At 40.1% G+C, this 23980-nt stretch overlaps 1 protein-coding gene and 1 pseudogene across 1 annotated transcript; both read right to left on the reverse strand.

Annotated features, from left to right (window-relative positions):
- Window positions 1–4093: 4093 nt before the first annotated feature.
- LOC116063072 (zinc finger protein 664-like) lies at window positions 4094–12260 on the reverse strand. The gene is made up of 3 exons (XM_031317933.1): window positions 12155–12260; window positions 6176–6347; window positions 4094–5156 (listed from the first exon to the last, which is right to left on the reverse strand). The coding sequence occupies exons 2-3, from the start codon at window positions 6345–6347 to the stop codon at window positions 4171–4173; spliced, it is 1158 nt and encodes a 385-aa protein (XP_031173793.1). The 5' UTR covers window positions 12155–12260; the 3' UTR covers window positions 4094–4170.
- LOC116063070 lies at window positions 8431–22527 on the reverse strand (annotated as a pseudogene).
- Window positions 22528–23980: the final 1453 nt, after the last annotated feature.

A 23980-nucleotide genomic window follows, 5' to 3' on the forward strand; every position in this document is an offset into this window, starting at 1 on the left:
CCTATCCCAAGCTAGCTCCCTCACCATCCTATAGCTCCCTTGCCATCCTATACCCAGCCAGCTCCCTCGCCATCCTATCCCCAGCCAGCTCCCTCGCCATCCTATCCCCAGCCAGCTCCCTCGCCATCCTATCTCCAGCTAGCTCCCTCGCCATCCTATAGCTCCCTCGCCATCCTATCCCCAGCCATCTCCCTCGCCATCCTATCCCCAGCCAGCTCCCTCGCCATCCTATCTCCAGCTAGCTCCCTCGCCATCCTATAGCTCCCTCGCCATCCTATCCCCAGCTAGCTCCCTCGCCATCCTATAGCTCCCTCGCCATCCTATCCCCAGCCAGCTCCCTCGCAATCCTTTATTAAATCAAAACACTGGTGGTGTGTAAAATATGCCACCATGATTGGAACTAATGCCGAAACATTACACCACACAAATTAAAAAACCAACAAACAGCCAGCTAGGTTACATGAGTATGAAAGTATACCGAGCGGTATGATGTCCCAGTGGAGGTGGTGGGTGTGGCTGGCCCCGGTGTGTTATTGTAGGTGGTGGGAGCCTGAAGAGACATTAGCAAAATATTAGCAACATTATATTTCATGTGTTTTTAATGTTTATATGCCCAGCAGTCAAAAACCAGGGTTGAGATTGGCAAAGGAAACAAAGAGAGATACATTTTATGCTTTTTTACAGTATGCACTCTGACTCTGGTACCTTATTCACATTAAATGAAATGTCTTTATCATTGTGACTGCCTCTGTCCTCCATCAGCATTACTCTCTCTCTAGCCAAGCAGAGAACGGTTTTATCTTGTGAGTAAAGGCCAGCAGGTAAGCCAAGGTGAGATGTCTGACTGAGGACAGAGGCAGATTTCCATTTCACCAACAATTTACAGTGTCATTTGTGGGCCTGAGGGGTGACAAGTAGCCTCCGTTAGCTGTAACGCTAAATTATATAATTCATGCTTTGCTGCTCAGAACATCTTCACATAATCTTGAACTCACATTTACTCATGAGTTCATCCCACTGCGTCACGTAACCGGTGTGAGTGTTACGGTTTATAGAAACAAATGCTACACATAAAGTGCATTGGTGCTAGTAGCAAATCTCTACTGGCTACCATTAGCTAGTTTAGTTAAGTTAGCCTTGACAAGAATCCAATGCTACGTGATTTGGAAAACATACTTACCGAGGTGGCCTGTGGCTGTGGTGGCCCTGAGGCGGTTGCTGTCGCTGTTGAAATATTTTGTATAGCCGCCAGGACGGCTCTGCCGATGTTCTCGGCTAACGCCGATTCGTTGGACATTTTCGCAGAGCGACCATGACCGACAGTACCGTACCTGGTCAGGGGCGGGCGGGGAAAGGCTCTTGCTGACCTTCATGCAAGCGAACATGACAGATCAGTCAAAGTGAGCCCCCTCGGTGGCTGGCTATTATGGCTACAGGTCATAAGTCCCGCACCCTTCATAAAAGTGACACTAAAAACTCAAAGTAGCCTACTCTTCAAATAGTTTCTCCAAACGTGTTTATTATTTTAGGTAGTTATTATCACGATAATCCATGTCCAAGAGTCCATTTCCCCGGATGAGATGGTTTTTATTCGTTATTTGACAATATAAACACACCTTTTATTTTGGCACTTCCGGTTACCGGCATTTTGAATTTGCATATTAGTTAAATATTTAGTTTCACCCGAAACATTTAGATTCAACATTTAGATTTAGATTTAATATTTAGATTTAACATTTAGATTTAGATTTATCATTTACATTTAACATTTAGATTTAACAATTAGATTTAAATTTAGCATTTAGATTTAGATTTAATATTTAGATTTAACATCTAGATTTAGATTTAACATTTAGATTTAGATTTAGCATTTAGATTTAACATTTAGGTGTAACATTTAATATTTAGATTTAACTATTTAAAATATCTCTAAGTTGACAAATATTGTTGTAAATGTGCTAAAAAGTGACCTTCAAAAATTCATCCCAGTTTTTTAAACATTGTTTGAAGCTAAATGTGACAAAATGTTGCTGTTATTTTCAGCGTGAGCCGCTTTACAAACGGCACCCCATATTAACAGACATACAATAAATACAGACATAGGCTACAGTATGAAGAGAAACTTTACACGAACATCTTATCGTTGTGGGAAATATTCAGTTACATAGATGTAGTTACTGCAGAAGTGTCGTTTGGTGAACACATCTCCACAGCAGTTTCAGCTTGCTGGTTTCTTATTGATCAAGTGTTTTACGTACGTACGTGATTTGTTCTTCACGTGCTGCAATCATGTGGCTCCTGACTTGTGAGTTTAAATGTAAATCTTGTCTGTATACTCTAGAAGGGCGGCTTTTCACCAGTGTGGGCTCTTCTCATGTAGACCTTCAAATAATTATACGCCTGAAAGCTCTCCCTTGTTTTACGACTTCTTACCTGTGTGCATTCTCATGTGGACTGTCAAGTCACCACTACTTTTGAAACCTTTCCCACGTTTTGCATGAATATGGCATCTCACCTGCGTGGGTTCTTTTATGACGATTCAATACTGATCTATCACTGACACTTTTCCCACAGGTCTTGTGCCCGTGTGGATTCTAAGGGTCTTCTATTACGGGGCCTGTTCAGCAGTTGCAGCCCACTCACTCTGACATCTCTCTATTAGTGCATGTAAAGGACCTGAGCATGTGTGTGTATTTCAGGCCTGTGTGTAATAACAGAGGGTAAATTGTAATTTCCTATTGGGGAATCAATAAAGAGTATAAATTAAATTATAAAAATTCTCATGTTGACTAGTTGTAGTCAAGTTACTGCTACATCTGCCACGTTTTGCAAGAATAGGGCTTCTTATCTGTGCAGACTTATTTCTTGTGTCACTACAATAATGAATTGAACTTAAAATATTTGCCACACGTGGCACAATTTAACTACTCTTTTAGAGTTGTGAGAGAGGAGACGGGGGTCACGGTTATGTTTCGGCAGAGCAGAAATTTTAACAGAAATATAGTTTAGAGGTTTTTCCTCCTGCACAATTTTCATCATTGATACATGTTCAGAGTCTGATCACCTTCCTTTGGTATTCATATTCATACCACTGTCTATATTGTACATACTGTATCTATAGTGTATACACCTGTTCACATCATAGCTCCAGCATTTATTCTGTTTATGTTTACTTTTAGCACAACCTGTACTTACACTTTCTGCACTATTTGTTTACACTTACTGCCCTGCTTACTTCTACTGTACATAGCATATTCATACAACTGTTAATACTGTTCATACTGGATTCACTCATTCATTTATTATTGTTTCTATGTTCTGCCAAACATTTGTCCCATCCCACATGGGATTACATCACTATTTTACATACATCTTTGGTCATGCATATACAAAGCATGTGGGGGAAAAAAGAGCTTTTTTTTCTTCTCCCAGGCTTTCTCGACATTACTGGCTAATTTATGTTTCACATGTAAACAGCCACCTCAGTCTTTGTGCATGATCCATATTTATAAAATCATTATCTCATTATATCTTACTTGCATTGCGCTGTTCCCGATAAAAGGGACAGTGGAAAACAAATGGAACTAATTTTCTATATCGTTTAGACAACACATTGGACAGTTCATCTTTTCTTCTTCTAATTAACATACCGTCCACTTTTAACAGTCTAAGGTAAGATACCAGATCTCAACTGAGCACATACAGATCTTTGCTTTTTAGACAAATTATAAACAACATAATTCTCCGTACCATATTCAGTTTTCATCACCATAAAAATTTGCAATTTTAGTCCATATATTTTGTTTTGGATCCATTTTTTTGTGAGAAAGGCACAAGATTAACAACATTACACATCACAGATTTGGCCCTTTTTCTTACCCCCCTATCCCTTAACATACACACATACAATGTAAAACAGTGTTTCTGGAAAAAACCCTTTCCAAATACTCCCAAATCTCTTGCTGCTGCATCTCCTGTCCAGCACAATCTTGATTTTGATGTCCTCTCCCTCTCCCAGCTCTCTGTAGCAGGCCTGGTTGGGTGTCTATCTCCATGACCACTAAATGTATCCAATAGTTGACCAAAGCTTGTTTCCTGCATAAACCCAGTGTCTCAACCTGATGGGCACATGCAGGTGAAGTTCTTACTGCCACCATACATAAAAAAAAACTAGTTTTCTGAAATATCTTCCATGTGTTTTTGAATTATAGAGCTTCTGACCTGAATGGGTGCAACAACTGGGACCTCTGTGCTGCAGTTGTTCAACCTCTCAACCGTGTGCGATCTCATGTGGCCTCTTAAGTGCCCGATGCATCTGAAAGATCTCCCACATGGTTGGCAAGTATAAGACTTCTCACCGGTGTGGATTCTCATATGGCTTCTTAAGTTACTGCTACATCTGAAAGCTTTCCCACATGTTTTGCACGTATAAGACTTCTCACCTGTGTGGATTCTCATATGTCTTTTCAAACCTGAAATGGCACAAAATCCTTTGCCGCAGGTCTTGCAAAGGTTCGGCCTCTCACCTGTGTGCATTCTCATGTGACCTATTAAGTGACTGCTGGCTCGGAAACATTTCCCACAAGTTTGGCAAGAATATGGTTTCTCACCTGTATGGGTTTTCATATGATAGTTCAATGATGACACCTGAGGAAATCTTTTCCCACATGTTTGGCAAGGATATGGATTCTCACCCGTATGGGTTCTCATATGAATCTTCAATGATGATATTGAACTCAAGTATCTCCCACATGTTTCGCAAGAAAACAGCTTCACACCTGTATGGGTTCTTATATGATAGTTCAAAGATGATAGGTAATTGAATCTTTTCCCACATGTTTCGCAAGAATACAGCTTCTCACCTGTGTGGGTTCTTTTATGACCGTTCAATGTATCAGTGAATCTTTTACACAAGGTCAGAGTCTGGTCTTCACTTTCACCATGAGTAGGAGTCAACATAAAGGCATCAGTCTCCTGCTTCAGTACAAGCTGCTCTCCCTCCTCACTGGTGCAGAGTTCCTCCTGTTCCTCCTCTTTAATCTGTGGAGGCTCTGGCTCCTCTTGGTCCACACTGGAGTTCCTCTCCTGAATACAGAGCTGCTGCTGCTGGTCAGTGAGAACCTCCTCCTCCTTACAGACATGTTGCTGTGGGAGCTCTGGAGGGGAAAAAATATGAAAGGTAATAGGATAAAAAAAAAAAAAAAAGATAAATGCAAAATATCCTCGAGGAATCTCAAATCTCTCTCCCCCTCGGCCCTCTCAGCCTCCCTAACCAGTAAAATATCTGCCTGCCCTCCACCACTGATTGATAATCTCTCAAATCTGGTCAATTATTATAATGACACACTCTCCTCCTGTCTTGATCAGCTGGCTCCCATCAAAACCAAAACGGTCACATTCACACACTCTGCTCCCTGGTATACTCCTGAACTCCACCATATGAAATCCTGTAAGCGCCAGCTTGAAAGACTTTCCAAGAAACTGGTTTAACAGTGCATCTCCAAGCCTACACAGACTACCTCCAGCAATACAAAGACGCTCTCATCACAGCAGCAAAAACTGTCCTGTCCTGTTAGTAGTGTCCTGTACACTGTCCTGGGAGTCACAGGGACAGTCATGGAGTCACAGCACAGTGTCTCAGAGTCACAGAACAGTGTACAGGACAGTGTCTGACTGTCCCGGGACAGTCATGGGAGTCACAGGACAGTGTACAGGACAAAACTAACGGGACAGTTTTTGCTACCACTGCTTCTCCATCACAGCCCAGTCATCCTACTACTTAAAGCTCATACACGTTGGCTCCAACAACCCCAAGACTCTCTTATCCGCAATAATCAAACTTCTCAAACCCAGTGACAACACCTCTGAATCCTTCACAGTCAACAAGTGCAACTCTTTCCTTTAATTCTTTCAAACAAAAATTAACATCATCTACAGTACCCTGACTGACAACCTCCCCACCTTTATTTCCTTTTAAAAACTCTGTAAAGTGTCTTTGAGTGTTGCAAAAAGCGCTATATAAATAAAATGCATTATTATTATTATTACTGTGATGGTAGAAGAACGGACATTGAGCAATTAAATACAACACGTAGCTAGTCTTTAAACCATTCGAATCCTATATGAGTCATACTCCTCTGATCGTTTTTAAAAAGATCATCGAGGTTTTACACACCTATCCTGTGTAACTTGATTTCAGGTTTCCAAACGACATCCAGCAGTCTGCGCTGACGATCGATCTCTTCTTCGTACTCGACGATAGCTTTTTCAAAAACTCCGAATATTTCTTCAGCAGCCGCAGTTAGTCGCTCGTTGACAAACTGTCTCAAATACTGAACTGCAGCCATTTTTGCTACAAGTGAAATAATTATCTGCACTTACACTATGACTTTGATATAGTTAGTCGTCCCGCTATTTGGGCATGCAACTAGCTACAAGCGCTACTAAAGAGGCGCTACTGTTGTTTACTTCCGCTGGGTGTCACACTAGCTAAGTTCCTTTTCTCGGCTTTTAACTGCTGTCATTCTTTTCAAAACATAACTTACTCCCCTACACTTATATTTATCCATCTTTAAAAAGGAATCTAATGCCCAACTTATCTTATTGCCAACTGAAAGAACTTGTGAATCACCATGGCCTATGTCAGAGCCCGGCGTCTACGGAGAGCCTGTTCACTCCCTAGCTTGCCGTAAAGCAGTATCTCTGGCCGTACGATGTGTATGACGTCATTTACATTTTAAAAGGCTTTTTAGAACAAAAAAGCGACTTTAAAAAAAATCTAACACCCAGCAGTGTGTATTTTCTTTTCCTCCCCTTTGAATGCAACATTCTAATTACTAGACAAAAAATGATATCCTGAGAAAAGTGGATTTCGAGGGGTATTTTTCCATAGACCGCCATTCATTCTGCACTCGCCCGTGAGCGCCCTCATATGGAACCAAAGTGAAACTGCAACCAGTTCAGAAGCCGGAAGTTCTCCCCTTATTAGACATTCTCTGGCAGCACCTATTCATTTACAAAAGGTCCAAAGTAACTAGGGAGACTGGCAGCACTTTCCACACGTCAGTTTAGAGTAAATAAGACATTTATATTGTTTATATATAGGTAAAATAAAATGATAAAAAGGTAGGTGAACTAAAAAAGTCCACAGCTATTTTAATGTACAGAGACCAACGGTTAGCATTGCTAGGCCTCTGTCATGATTGGCAGGTCGGCCTGTAGCCATACCCTTAAAGTATAAACTGCTTTATCATCAATTTTAAAATATATGGCAATATAATTTACAACATGAACATCTTGCTGTATTGAAGAAGACTTGAAACTTGCGATTAAAACCTTAAATTCGTGGGGCGCCTTGGTAACTCACCTGGTAGAGCGCCCGCGCAAAGGCTCAGTCACAGGGTTTGAATCCGACCTGTGGCCCTTTGCTGCACGTGTTATCCCCCTCGCTCTCCCCACTTTCCTGGCTGCAACTATCCTATCCATTAAAGGCCAAAATGCCACAAAAAAAACCTAAAATAAAAACAAACATAAACTCATGTTTACGTAGGGCCATTTTCCATACTCACGGCACTGCTTTCTTCTACGGTTTATATATTGGCATATTCGTACGACTGTTAATACTTTAATACTGTTCATATTGCTCATACTCATTCATTTATTTTTGTTTCTGTGTCATGCCAAACATCTGTCCCATCCCACATTGGGATTACAAGACATCACTATTTTACATACATCTTCCAGTCTTGAGTATACAAAGCATGGGGAAACGGAATAATACAAAGAGCTTTATTCTCTTCTCCCAGGCTTTCTCCACATTACTGTCTAATTTATATGTTTCACATGTAAACAGCCACCTCAGTCTTTGTGCATGATCCATATTTACAAAATCAATATCCAGTTTTATCTTACAAAACAAAGCATCGAGCTAGAAAACAAGGTTTTAAAGGTTAAAAAATAAATAAAAAATGTCTTAACATGAATACGACATATTATTAGTAAATATAACCCCCCTGTAAATTACGCCTATGGGCACAGTGAATCCTCATTACCTGTATCTGTGAATGGCTACCTTAGTGACCTATAGGCTAGCATCAATAACAATTTTTTTCCACAAATAAGCTGAGGTAAGGTAACAGGTAGCCATCCACAGATACAGGTAATGAGGATTCACTGTGCCCTTAGGCGTAATTTACAGGGGGGTTGGTTGGGGGGGTTGCAACCCCCCCAATAATCCAAACTGGCCAGTGCAACCCCCCAAAAAACCTATTATAATTTCCTATACATATATAAAGACATTTGCACCATAAATTGATGCAGAAAATTCACAAATTGTTGCAGAAAAATTAACCAGAATGGAGGAAATGAAGTGTTTGATATGCTCAAAATTATAATTTTGCTCTAAAGTGGAGATCTCAACCCCCCCAATGTTGAATCAAAGTTACGCCCTTGACTGTGCCACATGTATGTTTTACATTAAAACATGCTTTATAAAATCATGCCAAAAATTATTATTTTAATAGCTTATGCTCTATAAAGGTATGTAAAAAGACGTTAGGTCGCCCTACACGTTACTGTGGGCCCAGCTTAATACGCAAAATGTTATACAATATATAGAAAGGGCCCCCTGCTCAGTCTCTACTTCAGTTAAGGGGTCCTTGACCTAAAAAACGTTGAAGACCCCTGGTCTAAGGTATATCCGATCTCAACTGAGCACATACAGATCTTTGTTTTTCTTAGAGAAATTATAAGCAACATAATTCTCCGTACCATATTCAGTTTTTATCATCATAAAAATATGCGATTTTGATTTAGTCCATATATTGTAAGCCAGCATGGCCTTTGTCCTTTGCAATCACAGATTATGATACACAGATAGATGCAAGAATATGGTTTCTCACTTGTGTGGGCTCTTCTTATGTTAACCAACAAGCCACTATTCATTCTGAAATATTTTCTACATGTTCTCGAATTATACAGCTTCCCACATGTATGGCTGTGACAACTGGAACCTCTGTGCTGCAGTTGTACAACTTTTCACCCGTGTGCATTCTCATGTGGCCTTTTAAGGTACAGCTAGATCTGAAATCTTTCCCACATGTCTTGCAAATATACGGCTTCTCGTGTGGATTCTCATATGCCTTTTAAGGGCTGAAATGTCACTGAATCTTTTCCCGCAGGTCTTGCAAAGGTTCGGCCTCTCACCTGTGTGCGTTCTCATGTGACCTATTAAGTGACTGCTGGCTCGGAAACATTTCCCACATGTTTGGCAAGAATATGGTTTCTCACCTGTATGGGTTTTCATATGATAGTTCAATGATGATAACGAACTCAAGTATCTCCCACATGTTTCACAAGAAAACAGCTTCACACCTGTATGGGTTCTTCTATGATAGTTCAAAGATGATAGGTAATTGAATCTTTTCCCACATGTTTCGCAAGAATACAGCTTCTCACCTGTGTGGGTTCTTTTATGACCGTTCAATGTATCAGTGAATCTTTTACACAAGGTCAGAGTCTGGTCTTCACTTTCACCATGAGTAGGAGTCAACATAAAGGCATCAGTCTCCTGCTTCAGTACAAGCTGCTCTCCCTCCTCACTGGTGCAGGGTTCCTCCTGTTCCTCCTCTTTAATCTGTGGAGGCTCTGGCTCCTCTTGGTCCACACTGGAGTTCCTCTCCTGAATACAGAGCTGCTGCTGGTGGTCAGCGAGATCCTCCTCCTCCTTACAGACATGTTGCTGTGGGAGCTCTGGAGGGGAAAAAATATGAAAGGTAATAGGATAAAAAAACGCAAAATATCCTCGAGGAATCTCAAATCTCTCTCCCCCTCGGCCCTCTCAGCCTCCCTAACCAGTAAAATATCTGCCTGCCCTCCACCACTGATTGATAATCTCTCAAATCTGGTCAATTATTATAATGACACACTCTCCTCCTGTCTTGATCAGCTGGCTCCCATCAAAACCAAAACGGTCACATTCACACACTCTGCTCCCTGGTATACTCCTGAACTCCACCATATGAAATCCTGTAAGCGCCAGCTTGAAAGACTTTCCAAGAAACTGGTTTAACAGTGCATCTCCAAGCCTACACAGACTACCTCCAGCAATACAAAGACGCTCTCATCACAGCAGCAGCAGCAAAAACTGTCCTGTCCTGTTAGTAGTGTCCTGTACACTGTCCTGGGAGTCACAGGGACAGTCATGGAGTCACAGCACAGTGTCTCAGAGTCACAGAACAGTGTACAGGACAGTGTCTGACTGTCCCGGGACAGTCATGGGAGTCACAGGACAGTGTACAGGACAAAACTAACGGGACAGTTTTTGTTGCCACTTCTTCTCCATCACAGCCCAGTCATCCTACTACTTAAAGCTCATACACGTTGGCTCCAACAACCCCAAGACTCTCTTATCCGCAATAATCAAACTTCTCAAACCCAGTGACAACACCTCTGAATCCTTCACAGTCAACAAGTGCAACTCTTTCCTTTAATTCTTTCAAACAAAAATTAACATCATCTACAGTACCCTGACTGACAACCTCCCCACCTTTATTTCCTTTTAAAAACTCTGTAAAGTGTATTTGAGTGTTGCAAAAAGCGTTATATAAATAAAATACCGTGGTAAAGTTGGTTTTATATTGGACATTGGATTTTCGACACATTCGAAAAATCTATTATGTGGCCTGACCTTTTGACCTATTCATGTCAAACCACTTCTGATGAACTCAGCTAACCCCCCTACACATAACACAAAGCTTCTTTTATCAAAAAACCCATCCTTTGATTTTATATATATTTTTAATGTAAAAAAATGCTATAAATCGATTATGCGGATTGACCTTTTGACCTATTCATGTAAAACCACTTTCGGTGAACTCAGCTAACTCCCCTACACATTGCACAAAGCTTTTTTTTCTCAAAAAACCCATCCTTCAATTTTATAGAATTTTTATTAGACAAAAATTGTGCAAATTACGTACAAACAAATTTTTGTAGGTAACTATGAAAACGCCAACTTTGACATATCTCAACCAAAATAAATGCTACCAACACGAAACTTTAGGTCCTAGTTTGCCATGACCCTCTGGGGGTCCCCCACACATTTTAAGAAGACTCGGCCATTAAGGGGCGCTGTAGCCAACGTAGACCATTTTCGGCCCTTCTACTCAATCAATGTTAATGGGATAGTTGCAACGGCAACGTACCACAGACCTTGCGGCTCACACGTCGATATTTACTGACGTTTGCCTCCTCACCGTTACACTTCGGGTCCCACTTTCACGCGCTCCCGGAGTCGTCGGGGGATACTCACGACCCTGTCATAACTGCTTGCAGTTCTAGTTATTTATTGTTTTTCACACAGTGTACATTGAAACAATTCTTCTGGAACATGTACCATTCCGGTTGCTGGAGTGCAGAGATCTTGGAACCATCTTCTGCATGAGTCAAATTGGGTCTACAAAGATAAAATAAAATAATAAAAATAATGAAAAAATATTTTTAAAAAATCAAAGGATGTTTTTTTGAGAAAAGAAGCTTTGTGCAATGTGTAGGGGAGTTAGCGGAGTTCACCAAAAGTGGTTTGACATGAATAGGTCAAAAGGTAAAGCCGCATAATAGATTTATAGCGTTTTTTAATATTAAAAAATATTTTTAAAATCAAAGGATGGGTTTCTTGAAAAAAGAAGCTTTGTGTTATGTGTAGGGGGGTTAGCTGAGTTAATCAGAAGTATTTTGACATGAATAGGTCAAAATGGCAAGCCGCATAATAGATTTTTCGAATGTGTCGAATATCCAATGTCCAATATAAAACCAACTTTACCACGGTAAATAAAATGCATTATTATTATTATTACTGTGATGGTAGAAGAACGGACATTGAGCAATTAAATACAACACGTAGCTAGTCTTTAAACCATTCGAATCCTATATGAGTCATACTCCTCTGATCGTTTTTAAAAAGATCATCGAGGTTTTACACACCTATCCTGTGTAACTTGATTTCAGGTTTCCAAACGATATCCAGCAGTCTGCGCTGACGATCGATCTCTTCTTCGTACTCGACGATAGCTTTTTCAAAAACTCCGAATATTTCTTCAGCAGCCGCAGTTAGTCGCTCGTTGACAAACTGTCTCAAATACTGAACTGCAGCCATTTTTGCTCAATTAGGCTACAATTGAAATAATTATCTGCACTTACACTATGACTTTGATATAGTTAGTCGTCCAGCTATTTGGGCATGCAACTAGCTACAAGCGCTACCAAAGCTACTGTCGGTACACGATCCGTTCTGCACATGCGCAAAATGTTCGCGCATGCGCGGTTGTACGAGGATTTACGTCACTGCACGATCCGTTCCACGCTTCCGGTCGACAGCCAAGCTAACGTTAGTTTAGCTAACAGCTAATTCAGCTAACCGCTAGCTGATTGTACCGGTCTGCCGTTAGCCTCCACAGGCAAGCTAACGTTAGTTTAGCTAACGGCTCATTCGGCTACCCGCTAGCTGATTGTAGCGGTCTGCCGTTAGCCTCCACAGGCAAGCTAACGTTAGTTTAGCTAACAGCTAATTCGGCTAACTGCTAGCTGAGACAGCATGTAATAACTTTAAAAGACCCTCAAAATAAAATGTGAAAATAAACGTTGACATATATAACAAACACGTAACATATATAACAGCTGTTACGTCAGTTCTACTTTACTTGTGCTCATTTAAAATACAATCACTCAATACTTGTCTGTATTGTTATTACTGTGAAGTCTTAATTTAGCTGTAGCCTGCTTTTCCCATTAAGTTTGAGTTAACGTTATTTTAGACTGAATCTAGCTGTCACTAGCGGTTAGCCGAATTAGCTGTTAGCTAAACTAACGTTAGCTTCCCGGTGGAGGCTAGCCATAGGCTAGCGTGGAACAGATCGTGCAGGTCGTATCCATAGACTGTATATAAGAGTGGACCAACAGATCCTGTTGCTCTGGACGGAGACCAGTGAAGGCTGTCGGTACACGATCCGTTCTGCCTGCACGATCCGTTCTGCACATGCGCAAGATAATACTGTTTTACCGAGGATACGACTTGCATGATCTGTTCCACGCTAGCCTATGGCTAGCCTCCACAGGGAAGCTAACGTTAGTTTAGCTAACAGCTAATTCGGCTAACCGCTAGCTGACAGCTAGATTCAGTCTAAAATAACGTTAACGCAAACGTAATGGGAAAAGCAGGCTACAGCTAAATTAAGACTTCACAGTAATAACAATAAAGACAAGTATTGAGTGATTGTATTTTAAATGAGCACAAGTAAAGTAGAACTGACGTAACAGCTGTTATATATGTTAGGTGTTTGTTATATATGTCAACGTTTATTTTCAAGTTTTATTTTGAGGGTCTTTTAAAGTTATTACATGCTGTCTCAGCTAGCAGTTAGCCGAATTAGCTGTTAGCTAAACTAATGTTAGCTTGCCTGTGGAGGCTAACGGCAGACCGCTACAATCAGCTAGCGGTTAGCCGAATGAGCCGTTAGCTAAACTAACGTTAGCTTGCCTGTGGAGGCTGACGGCAGACCGCTACAATCAGCTAGCGGTTAGCCGAATTAGCTGTTAGCTAAACTAACATTAGCTTGGCTGTCGACCGGAAGCGTGGAACAGATCGTGCAGTGCCGTAAATCCTCGTACAACCGCGCATGCGCGAACATTTTGCGCATGTGCAGAACGGATTGTGCAGGCAGAACGGATCGTGTACCGACAAAGGCCTTTAGAAGCACTTTTCCGGTGAGCGCTGAGCGTTACTGCGCAGCCTCCAACTGAGAGAAACGACGTAAATGTGACGTGAGTAACGTGTCTGAAAGTTGGAAGTCTTCTGGTAGCTGTGCCAAGAGAAATCTCAATCATTCCCAGTCTAGCAGAGACGGAGAGCGTAGGTATATGTAAGGAGATAACATGGACACAGGCTAATTATTGCTAACTAAAATGCTAGTTAACATTAGTAATTAAACTTAAACAGCTAATGTAAGTCTAAACTGCCTGCGAGCTTCTCCTGTACTATACGGTAATTCCTCTACTATGCGACAGTAAGTCGCGTGGTTATGACACAATCGTTAGCCTATTTTTACAAAAACGTCTACTACGGAGCCATAACGTGAAGTACAAGGTAATGGAGCCTTTTATACATTGTCGTGTTTCTTTAGAAATAAACAATGGACAAATAAAGTCTTTAAACTCTTCAGATGTAAAGTTATTCGCTGTCAAAGTGACGCCAAAATGAATGGCAGTCAATGGAATGCTAACGGGGGGTGATTGCTTTGTAGCATCAAAATGGCGCCATAGGAGATTCGAGCTCTGAAGCGAAGCTTACCCCCTTGGTCGTATCAAAGAATTTCTAATATGGGAAGAAGTTCCACTCTCTCGTTACTTCCGGCTTCTGAACTGGTTGCAGTTCCACCAGAGTTCCATATAGGGGGCGCTCACAGGCCAGTGCAGAATGAATGGGACTCTATGGAGCTATACCCCTCAAAATCCACTTTTCTCAGGATATCATTTTTTGTCTAGTAATTTGAATGTCGAAAGGGGAGGCTAAGAAAATACACACTGCTGGGTGTTAGATTTTTTTAAAGTGGCTTTTTTGTTCTAAAAAGCCTTTCAAAATGTCAGTGACGTCATACACATATACGGCCAGAGATTCTGCTTCACGGCAAGCTCTGAGTTCCTTTTTTCTCTCGAGGCATCGACAACACAGCTGACAGATTAGACTCTCCCTGTCAATACACGTGCTAGAAAGAGGTTTGCTAATGTTTTAAAGACCACGCCGAAATATTCACTCTGGCATTCTGGTTCTGCTTCGGATGCCGTCAAGCGGGATCTCCGATCGTAATCAGTCCTTCACTGACCAATCAGCATTCATTAGCAGAATGCTAGCGTGTTATGGGCAACAACGACTCAACCTGTAACAAATCGAAAGGGCATAAGTACTCGTTCATTCAACTTTTGACCTATAATCCATGTTGAACTTGCAAAAACTACAATCAAATCTGAGATTTCTCAACGACAATCAGGCGAAAGAGACAAATTTAGCCGTCTAGCTCCATAGGGTCCCATTCATTTTGCACTGGACCGTGATCACCCCCAGTGGAACCCTGGTGGAACTGCAACCAAAGTAGGTACAATGGGGCTTAATAGGGAGTGGAACGGCTTTCTGTAGACGGGCTTTGGTCGTATCCTCGGTAAAACAGTATTATCTTGCGCATGTGCAGAACGGATCGTGCAGGCAGAACCAAGGGGGTAAGCTTCGCTTCAGAGCTCGAATCTCCTATGGCGCCATTTTGATGCTACAAAGTGATCACCCCCCATTAGCATTCCATTGACTGCCATTCATTTTGGCGTCACTTTGACAGCGAATAACTTTACATCTGAAGCGTTTAAAGACTTTATTTGTCCATTGTTTATTTCTAAAGAAAAACGACAATGTATAAAAGGCTCCATTGTTTTTCTGTGTTGTAACAACACGTATGTCTTTAAACTGTTGAGTCATACTCTGGTTGTTTTTAAAAGACCATTGAGGTGTTTTTACACACCTATCCTGTGTAACTCTATTTCAGGTTTCCAAACGACATCCAGCAGTCTGCGCTGACGATCGATCTCTTCTTCGTAGGCTACTCGACGATAGTTTTTTCAAAAACTCCGAATATTTCTTCAGCAGCCGCAGTTAGTCGCTCGTTGACAAACTGTCTCAAAAACTGAACTGCAGACATTGTTTCTTAATTATAACTGGAATCATTTTCTGCACTACGACCACAGTATCAGCTTCACGTTTGCGTGCATACAGTTAAAGCTACAAGCACTTCTGTTGTTTACTTCTACAAGGTGTTACACTGTTACATGCGGCAGCTTTTCTTTCCGCTTTGAACTGATGGCATTCATTTGATTCTAAACTTGTAATGCCAGTAGAAAGTATGTACACCGATCTCGCTTTATTCCGTAGGAATCCAAGGAAATGTGGTACTATTTAATAAACTACTAATCTTAATTTACAGCCATATATTTTGGTATTTCACAGGTAATACTTTTGTATTAAAAAACAGTGGTAGATGGGACTGCTCATTATTTATTTAAGGGGTTAACGGAGGAGTTTTGGGACTTTTAGGCTAAAAAGACTAGACCCTACACTCGCCAGTAATACTTTTTCTTTGACACTCCCTTTAAGTGCTAGTTGGCGCTTAGCAAAGATGTACAGATGCCATTTGATTTTTTACAGCTATGCAATACACAAGTTAACCTCTGCATTCTCATCTTACACATCCCACTCCTCTGTTATGGTGTGGTGGCCATTTCAGTAGATTTACTCACTAACATTGTTGTGAAAACACAATAAGCATGGAAACTAAATGCACACTTCCTGCATTACTGCATTACTTCAAATACTAAGTTACTCCTCTAGTAAACTAGTATTCACATGAAATAAAACAATAAGACATTGAGACTATTCAGCAAAGGACACTGGGAAATAACCAATTCAACACTGGTTGCTATGGATATATTTTAGCACATAGGTAAAGCTGCCGAAGCTGAACATTATATTCCAAAACACATATGTTTATTTTTAAAGCAGATTTTAAATTACATTGTAACAATTTAACAATTCGCCCTTATGAAATCCAATCGTGGCACGGCTGTCTTGGACAGACGCTTAAATTCAACTAAAATGTAACGGTGAACAATCAGTGTTGGACCTACATTCTGTTGAGATGCCTCTCCAAACGCAGCGAAGCGCAGTCACACCATAAAACGACAAAGACAAGTTGAGAAAGTGGATCCACAAAAAGTAAATGACACGGTGTATCCAGCAAGGCGTCACATTCACCAGCCAGCTCCAAACAGGTGAACGAGGCCTCTCCACTTCACCGTTTAAACAAAGTGGAATAAACGTATAAAAGTCCAAATCTACACAAAACCCGCAATCAATTAGTAAGCTGGCATCACATGTATAAACATGGCATTTAGGAAACCTTTATTGCAAGGTTGGCACGGCAAGATGTCCAGACTAGTGCAACAGTAACTTTCGGTTTTTGCATCCTGCTGCTCCCATCGTCAGCCAGGTAATATTTTTTTTCCTAAAGCAGTATATGAAATCTGATGTATTACCTACCACCATTTCGTTGTTTTGTGTTATTTAAGATATTCATAAAATATCTGGTCATGCCAGATATAATTAGCCTAATTATTCCACTCATTTAAACAATGCAATTACACGTTTCAGCCACCAGGGGGTAGTGCTCCCTCTGCCCCTCAGCAAACTCATGGGTCAGACCCATCTGGTAGCGAAGGAGGGCAGAGACTAAGAGCTACATGAAAAAATATGCACCAAACAAGCCACTTTGAAATGTTGCTTTTTCATGAATACAAAAGTATTTTTTCTCAATAGCCCGCTTAGCCTAATAAAACTGGGACCTGATCGTCATCATCACCTTCTAGCACAGCAGAAGTCTTCTATTGCAAATATGTTAACAGTTTTTCATTGTTTACACCCTTTTTCAAAACAGTTAGTTACAGATCTCCTCGAAAGACCAAAAACTTTATTGCACTAACTGTGTTAAACAAAAGGAAAACATCTGTTCACACCTGATAGAAATTATTTGCATAATTATTAATCTCTAATGCCCCTGTGTGAAACTCCTTTGCACAACTCTTTAATCAGCAATCCGTCCTAGACTAGGTCAAAACCTAGTAAGTAAGTAAAACTTTATTTACATAGCATGCAGTTACAGAGTTTTTCATACACACATTCGCAATACATAAATTATGAACAAATAAATAAGAATAAACATGAATTACAGTACAAAAATACAGCATAAAGTGGGTGTTGCCCTTTACAAGAAGGTGGGTTTTTAAAAGACGCTTAAAACTGTCCAAAGATTCAGCAGACCTGACAGAATGAGGGAGAAGATTCCAAAGGGTTGGAGCTAAAATGGCAAAGGCACGATCACTTTTGGTCTTGCGATTAGAGCGAGGAATGGATTAAAGACCAAGATTTGAGGATCTGAGTGGGCGTGTGGTGGAGTGAGGAACAAGGAGCTCAGAAATGTAGCGGGGGGGGGGGGGTTAATGCTTTGTAGGTAATCAACAGGATCTTGTACTGTATTCTGAATTTCACCAGAAGCCAATGGAGGGATGCAAGGATTGGTATAACATGAGACCGACGACTTGTTCTGGTTAGTAGTCTGGCAGCTGCATTTTATACAAGTTGTATATGACTTAGAGCAGCTTGACAGAGGCATGAGTAGAGGGAATTATAATAATCAATACAGGAGAATGAGAATGTGTGAATTAATAGCTCCACATCTGAAGAAGACAACATGGATTTTTGCAATGTTTCGTAACTAAAGAAAACTGGACTGAATAAGCATAGTGACATGATGGTTAAAAGACATATGCTGATCAAAGATGATACCAAGATTCTTAGTAGTGGATTTGATACATGGTTGAAACGGGGTGATAAATTGAGCAACAGCAGTGACAAAGTTTTCAGGTCCAATAAAAGAATTTGTTTTGTCCGGGTTTAGGTGGAGGAAATTGAGTCCTTGGTCGCAGCTGAGTAGTCGTATAGATATAATATATAACAGTATTTGGCTGTTGCGGTCCAGCCAAAACGTTTTTCTGAGTTTGGGTGAAATACTTCCTTGGTTCTTTGGTGAGGAAAGAATGAAAACAGAAGTTGTACCATAATGAAAGTCTGAATTTCTCTACCCTGTGCTTACTGTAGGTCTCACATGTCACTGATAGTTCATGGGCATGGAAAGACCTTTCTTAGAAAATGTCTCTTTTAACAGAACTTCAAAAGGGCATCTCAAAAAAGTGTAAAAGGTGCAGGTTTAGAGTGCAGCAGGGTTTGTGATCTCTAGTAAAACCATCTTTGGAGAAAAGAAATCAATTTGTGCTGTGATATGCTTGCCTGCCTTTTTAGCATATACTAAAACTATGTAAAGTATCGACAAATGGCAAAGGGCACATAAACATTTAACTGGCTCATAATGATAGCTGTATTTGGTTGCCCATTATATAATGATACATTGAAAGAATATATTAATATGACCACCAAGTTTTGCAAGTATACGGCTTCCCATCTGTGTGGATTCTCAGGTGTCTCTGCAATAGGGAATTACACTATAACTATCTGACTAATTAACTATAGATTTATTTTTGTTTCTGTGTCATGCCACAAGGGATTACAAGACATCAATATTTCACATACATCTTCCAGTCTTGCTTATACAAAGCATGTGGAAAAGGAAAAAGAGCAGAAACAAAAAAAACAGAACAAAAACAGTATCCCGAATAGCTGTTCACATAAGAAAAACTATTAGATATCTACAGATTATCTTGGTAAAGAGTTGTATTTCTCTCTTCTCCCAAGCTTTCTCTGTATATGTTTCACATGTAAACAGCCATTTCAGTCTTTCAGCATGAAACATATTTACAAAATGAATATTAATTTTTATTTTCCTAAACAACGCATCGCACTGTTCACATTTAAAAGGACAGTCAAAAACAAATAATTTTCTATATCGGTCTGACAACACAGACAGATTCACTTTTCTTCTTCTAGATTAACATACCGTCCACTTTCAACAGTCAAGGTAAGATATCAGATCTCAACTGAGCACATAAAAAATGTCATTGAAAAAAATCTTTCATCATTAAATCATCTTAAATCACCTTTTATGAAATTCTTATGTAATCAATCTTTACACTAGGTACTGCAGGTAGATGAGGGTTTTCTAAAGGGATTTTTTTTTTCTGTTTTAATAAACAATCTCCATTTATTACACCACTCATTAGAGTAGGAGAGCATCTGCTGCATTTTGTCTTTGGAAGGTGACAAGTAAAACGATGTTGTCTGCATACAAAAGAGAATATGTATCATTCCCTTCCCACTTCTTTGGCCAATTCATTTTAATATCTAGCGTATTCATAAACCTTAATGTTTATTCCACATTTTGTTTATTCTCTTCTGTACTTTACTCTGCATTTTACTGCTTTTCTGCACTTCTGGTTAGATGCTAAACTGCTAACATCTAATATTTATATTCCTTATAACTTTGAAAGTCACTCACTAAATCTGCACTTTTATTTCTTGCCTTCATTTGAAGTAGTCTAAAATCTACCAACAGTGTTTCTAGAAAAAACCCTTTCCAAATACTCCCAAATCTCTTGCTGCTGCATCTCATGTCCAGCAAAAACTAGATTTTGATGTCCTCTCCCTCTCCCAGCTGGCCTGTAGCAGGCCTGGTTGGGTGTCTATCTCCATGACCACTAAATGTATCCAATAGTTGACCAAAGCTTGTTTCCTGCATAAACCCAGTGGCATGTATCCTGTCTCAACCTGAAGGGCACATACAGGTGAAGTTCTTACTGCCCCTATACATTTAAAAATTAAACAAAAATGTTTTCTTCAACATGTTATGCAAGAATATGGTTTCTCACCAGTGTTGGCCTGAGAAGTCATGTTAACCAACATGTCACTATTCATTCTGAAATATTTTCCATATGTTTTCGAGTTATAGAGCTTCTCACCTGAATGGGTGTGACTACAATTGGAACCCCTGTGCTGCAGTTGTCCAACTCTTCACCCGCATGCGTTTTCATGTGACTTTTTAAGTTAGTGATACATCTGAAAGATCTCCCACATGTTTTGCACGTATAAGACTTCTCACCTGTGTGGATCCTCATATGTCTTTTCAACCCTGAAAAGGCACAAAATCCTTTACCGCAGGTCTTGCAAAGGTTTGGCTTCTCACCTGTGTGGAATCTCATGTGGCTTTTTAAGTTACTGCTACATCTGAAATCTTTCCCACATGTTTCACAAGTAATCGGCTTCTCACCTGTGTGGATTCTCATGTGTCTTTTCAATCCTGAAATGGAACAGAATCCTTTCCCACAGGTCTTGCAAAGGTACGGCTTCTCACCTGTGTGGATTCTCATGTGGCGTATCAAGTGACCACCAAGTCTGAAAGCTTTACCACATGTTTCGCAAATATACGGCTTCTCTCCTGTGTGAATTCTCATGTGACCTATCACGTGACTGCTAGATCGGAAATATTTACCACATGTTTTGCAAGAATATGGCTTCTCACCTGTGTGGATTCTCATGTGGCCTTTTAAGTTATTGGTAGATCTGAAATCTTTCCCACATGTTTTGCAAGAATATGGCTTCTCATTTGTGTGGACTTTTAGGTGTTTCTGCAATTCTGAATTATTCCTGAAATCTTTCTCACACATGTGACATTTTAAAGACTTTTTACCTATTTGAGTTTTACGTTGAATCCCTGACAAGTTAGAGTTGTTTACATTGTTACTGTGACTGTTGCTTTTGTGATGTCTCTTCTTTGGTTCTGGCTCTGTATTTCTAGTTGATCCTAAGTCTCCATGCTTGCCTCCACTCTGATTTTGGCTCTCAGCTTCATGAGAGTTGTGAGAGAGGAGACAGGGGTCACTGTTATGTTTCGGTACCACAGAGCTTTTAACTGAAATGTAGTTTAGAGGCTGTTCCTCCACCACACTGATACTTAAGTTCAGAGTCTGGTCTTCACTTTCACCATGAGTAGGAGTCAACATAAAGGCATCAGTCTCCTGCTTCAGGTCAAGCTGCTCTCCCTCCTCACTGGTGCAGAGTTCCTCCTGTTCCTCCTCTTTAATCTGTGGAGGCTCTGGCTCCTCTTGGTCCACACTGGAGTTCCTCTCCTGAATACAGAGCTGCTGCTGCTGCTGGTCAGTGAGAACATCCTCCTCCTTACAGACATGTTGCTGTGGGAGCTCTGGAGGGAAAAAAGATGGCAAGTAATAGTATACTAATGTTACTGTGATGATAGAAGAAATAAATACAACACGTAACGTTATGTCTTTGAAACCATTAGGATCCTATATGAGTCAAATTCCTGTTAGTTTTTTAAAAACCATAAGGTTTTACACACCTATCCTGTGTAACTTGATTTCAGGTTTCCAAACGACATCCAGCAGTCTGCGCTGACGATCGATCTCTTCTTCGTACTCGACGATAGCTTTTTCAAAAACTCCGAATATTTCTTCAGCAGCCGCAGTTAGTCGCTCGTTGACAAACTGTCTCAAATACTGAACTGCAGCCATTGTTTCTTAATTATAACTGGAATCATTTTCTGTACTACGACCACAGTATCAGCTTCACGTTTGCGTGCATACAGTTAAAGCTACAAGCACTTCTGATGTTTACTTCTACAAGGTGTTACACTGTTACGTTCCGACAGTGGAAGTGCGGCAGCTTTTCTTTCCGCTTTGAACTGATGGCATTCATTTGATTCTAAACTTGTAATGCCAGTAGAAAGTATGTACATCGATCTCGCTTTATTCCGTGGGAATCCAAGGAAATGTGGTACTATTTAATAAACCAAAGACGAATATTTCTTCAGTAGCAGCAAGTAGTCGCTCGTTGACAAACTGTCTCAAACACTGAACTGCAGCCATTGTTGCTCAATTACAATTGAAATACTAAGCCACTTAGCTAAGCTAAGCGCCCTTGTTGTTTACTTTCGCTGGGTGTCACAGTGTTAAGTTCCGACAGTGGAAATGCGGCAGCTTCTCTTTCCGCAATAACTGATGCATTTTATTTAAAACGTCTGTTTTAACGTCACTAGTAAGGATATCGTCTATCTAATCTCGCTTCATCCCACAAATGAATTTCGTTACAGTAATTACATTCATGAAAAAATAACAAATAGAAAGTGGTTGAAACACAAATTTAGACCAGCTTGTCAGTCTTTTGAAGTCCAACTCGACTAGCTGCTTATTCCCCTGCTACACACTAGAAATAACAGACAAAAACCGCAGGATGCTGGTCTTTTGCAAATGACATCAAGAAAATGCTCTTATACACACATCGGTCATCCACATCACACCATTAGTTTTACAGCCACTACTGTGCACTCACTGTTAAACAAAGACTTCCATGATATAAAAGACTGTGGTTGTTCCGAAAAATGCTGTTCAAACATAATGTAATGTATATAGAAAGATGCACATATTGCATAACTGCAATTATGCATGCATGTGAAAAAAAGTTAAAAAAAAAAACAAACAAAACACAAACAAAATAAATAAATAAAAAACAGAACAAAAACAGTATCCCAAATGAGCTGTTGACATAAAAAACTGACTTATGCAGATTATCTTGGTAAAGAGTTTTTTTCTCTATTCTCCAAAGCTTTCTCTACATCAGGGGTCTTCAACGTTTTTTAAGCCAAGGGCCCCTTAACTGAAAGAGAGACGGATCAGGATCAGGGACCCCCTACTACATATATTGTATAAAATGAAGTTGCATATTAATCTGGTCCTACAATAACTTTTAGGGCAGCCTTAAGCATTTATATATACCTTTTTTGCATAGAATACTAAGTTATTCAAATAGCCTAATAATTGTTGGCATGATTTTATAAATCATGTTTTAATGTTAACCCTTAAATGTGAAACAAATGTGAAACAGTCAATCCTTTGAGATGAACTGTATCTGTGGATGGCTACCTTAGTGACTACATTACCTATTGGCCAGTAAGCCTATCATCAGTGGGGATTTATATTTGCTAATAATATGTTGGAATCATGTTAAGACTTTTTAATTTTTTAAAGATTTGGAGGCCCCCCTGGAGTGACTCAGGACCCCCTGTTGAAGATCCCTGCTCTACATTACTGGCTAATTTAAATGTTTCACATGTAAACAGCCATTTCTTTTTAACCAAACTCATATGTTCTCAATCATATTCATTTGTCTAAGATACTGCATAGTACTACAACTGAAATACTTATGACTACAACACAGTCTTCCAGCTATGTGTGCATTCGGATTCAACTAAAGCTACCATCACTCCTGTATACTTCCGCTGGGTGTCACACTGTTGAATTCCGACAGTGGAAGTGTGACAAATTAGCAATACTACTGTCCTGTTAACTGTGGTGTTATTTCAATGTTGGG

This window comes from Sander lucioperca, chromosome 7 (assembly GCF_008315115.2).
Source record: "Sander lucioperca isolate FBNREF2018 chromosome 7, SLUC_FBN_1.2, whole genome shotgun sequence".
NCBI classification, from domain to species: domain Eukaryota; kingdom Metazoa; phylum Chordata; class Actinopteri; order Perciformes; family Percidae; genus Sander; species Sander lucioperca.

What these genes read in the sequence shown, in the direction of transcription:
- LOC116063072 (XM_031317933.1), bottom strand. Translation starts at nt 6,347, where the DNA reads ATGGCTGCAGTTCAGTATTTGAGACAGTTTGTCAACGAGCGACTAACT. An exon ending in AATCAAGTTACACAGGATAG is followed by an intron (nt 5,157 to 6,175) that starts GTGTGTAAAACC and finishes TTTCCCCTCCAG; the next exon opens with AGCTCCCACAGCAACATGTC.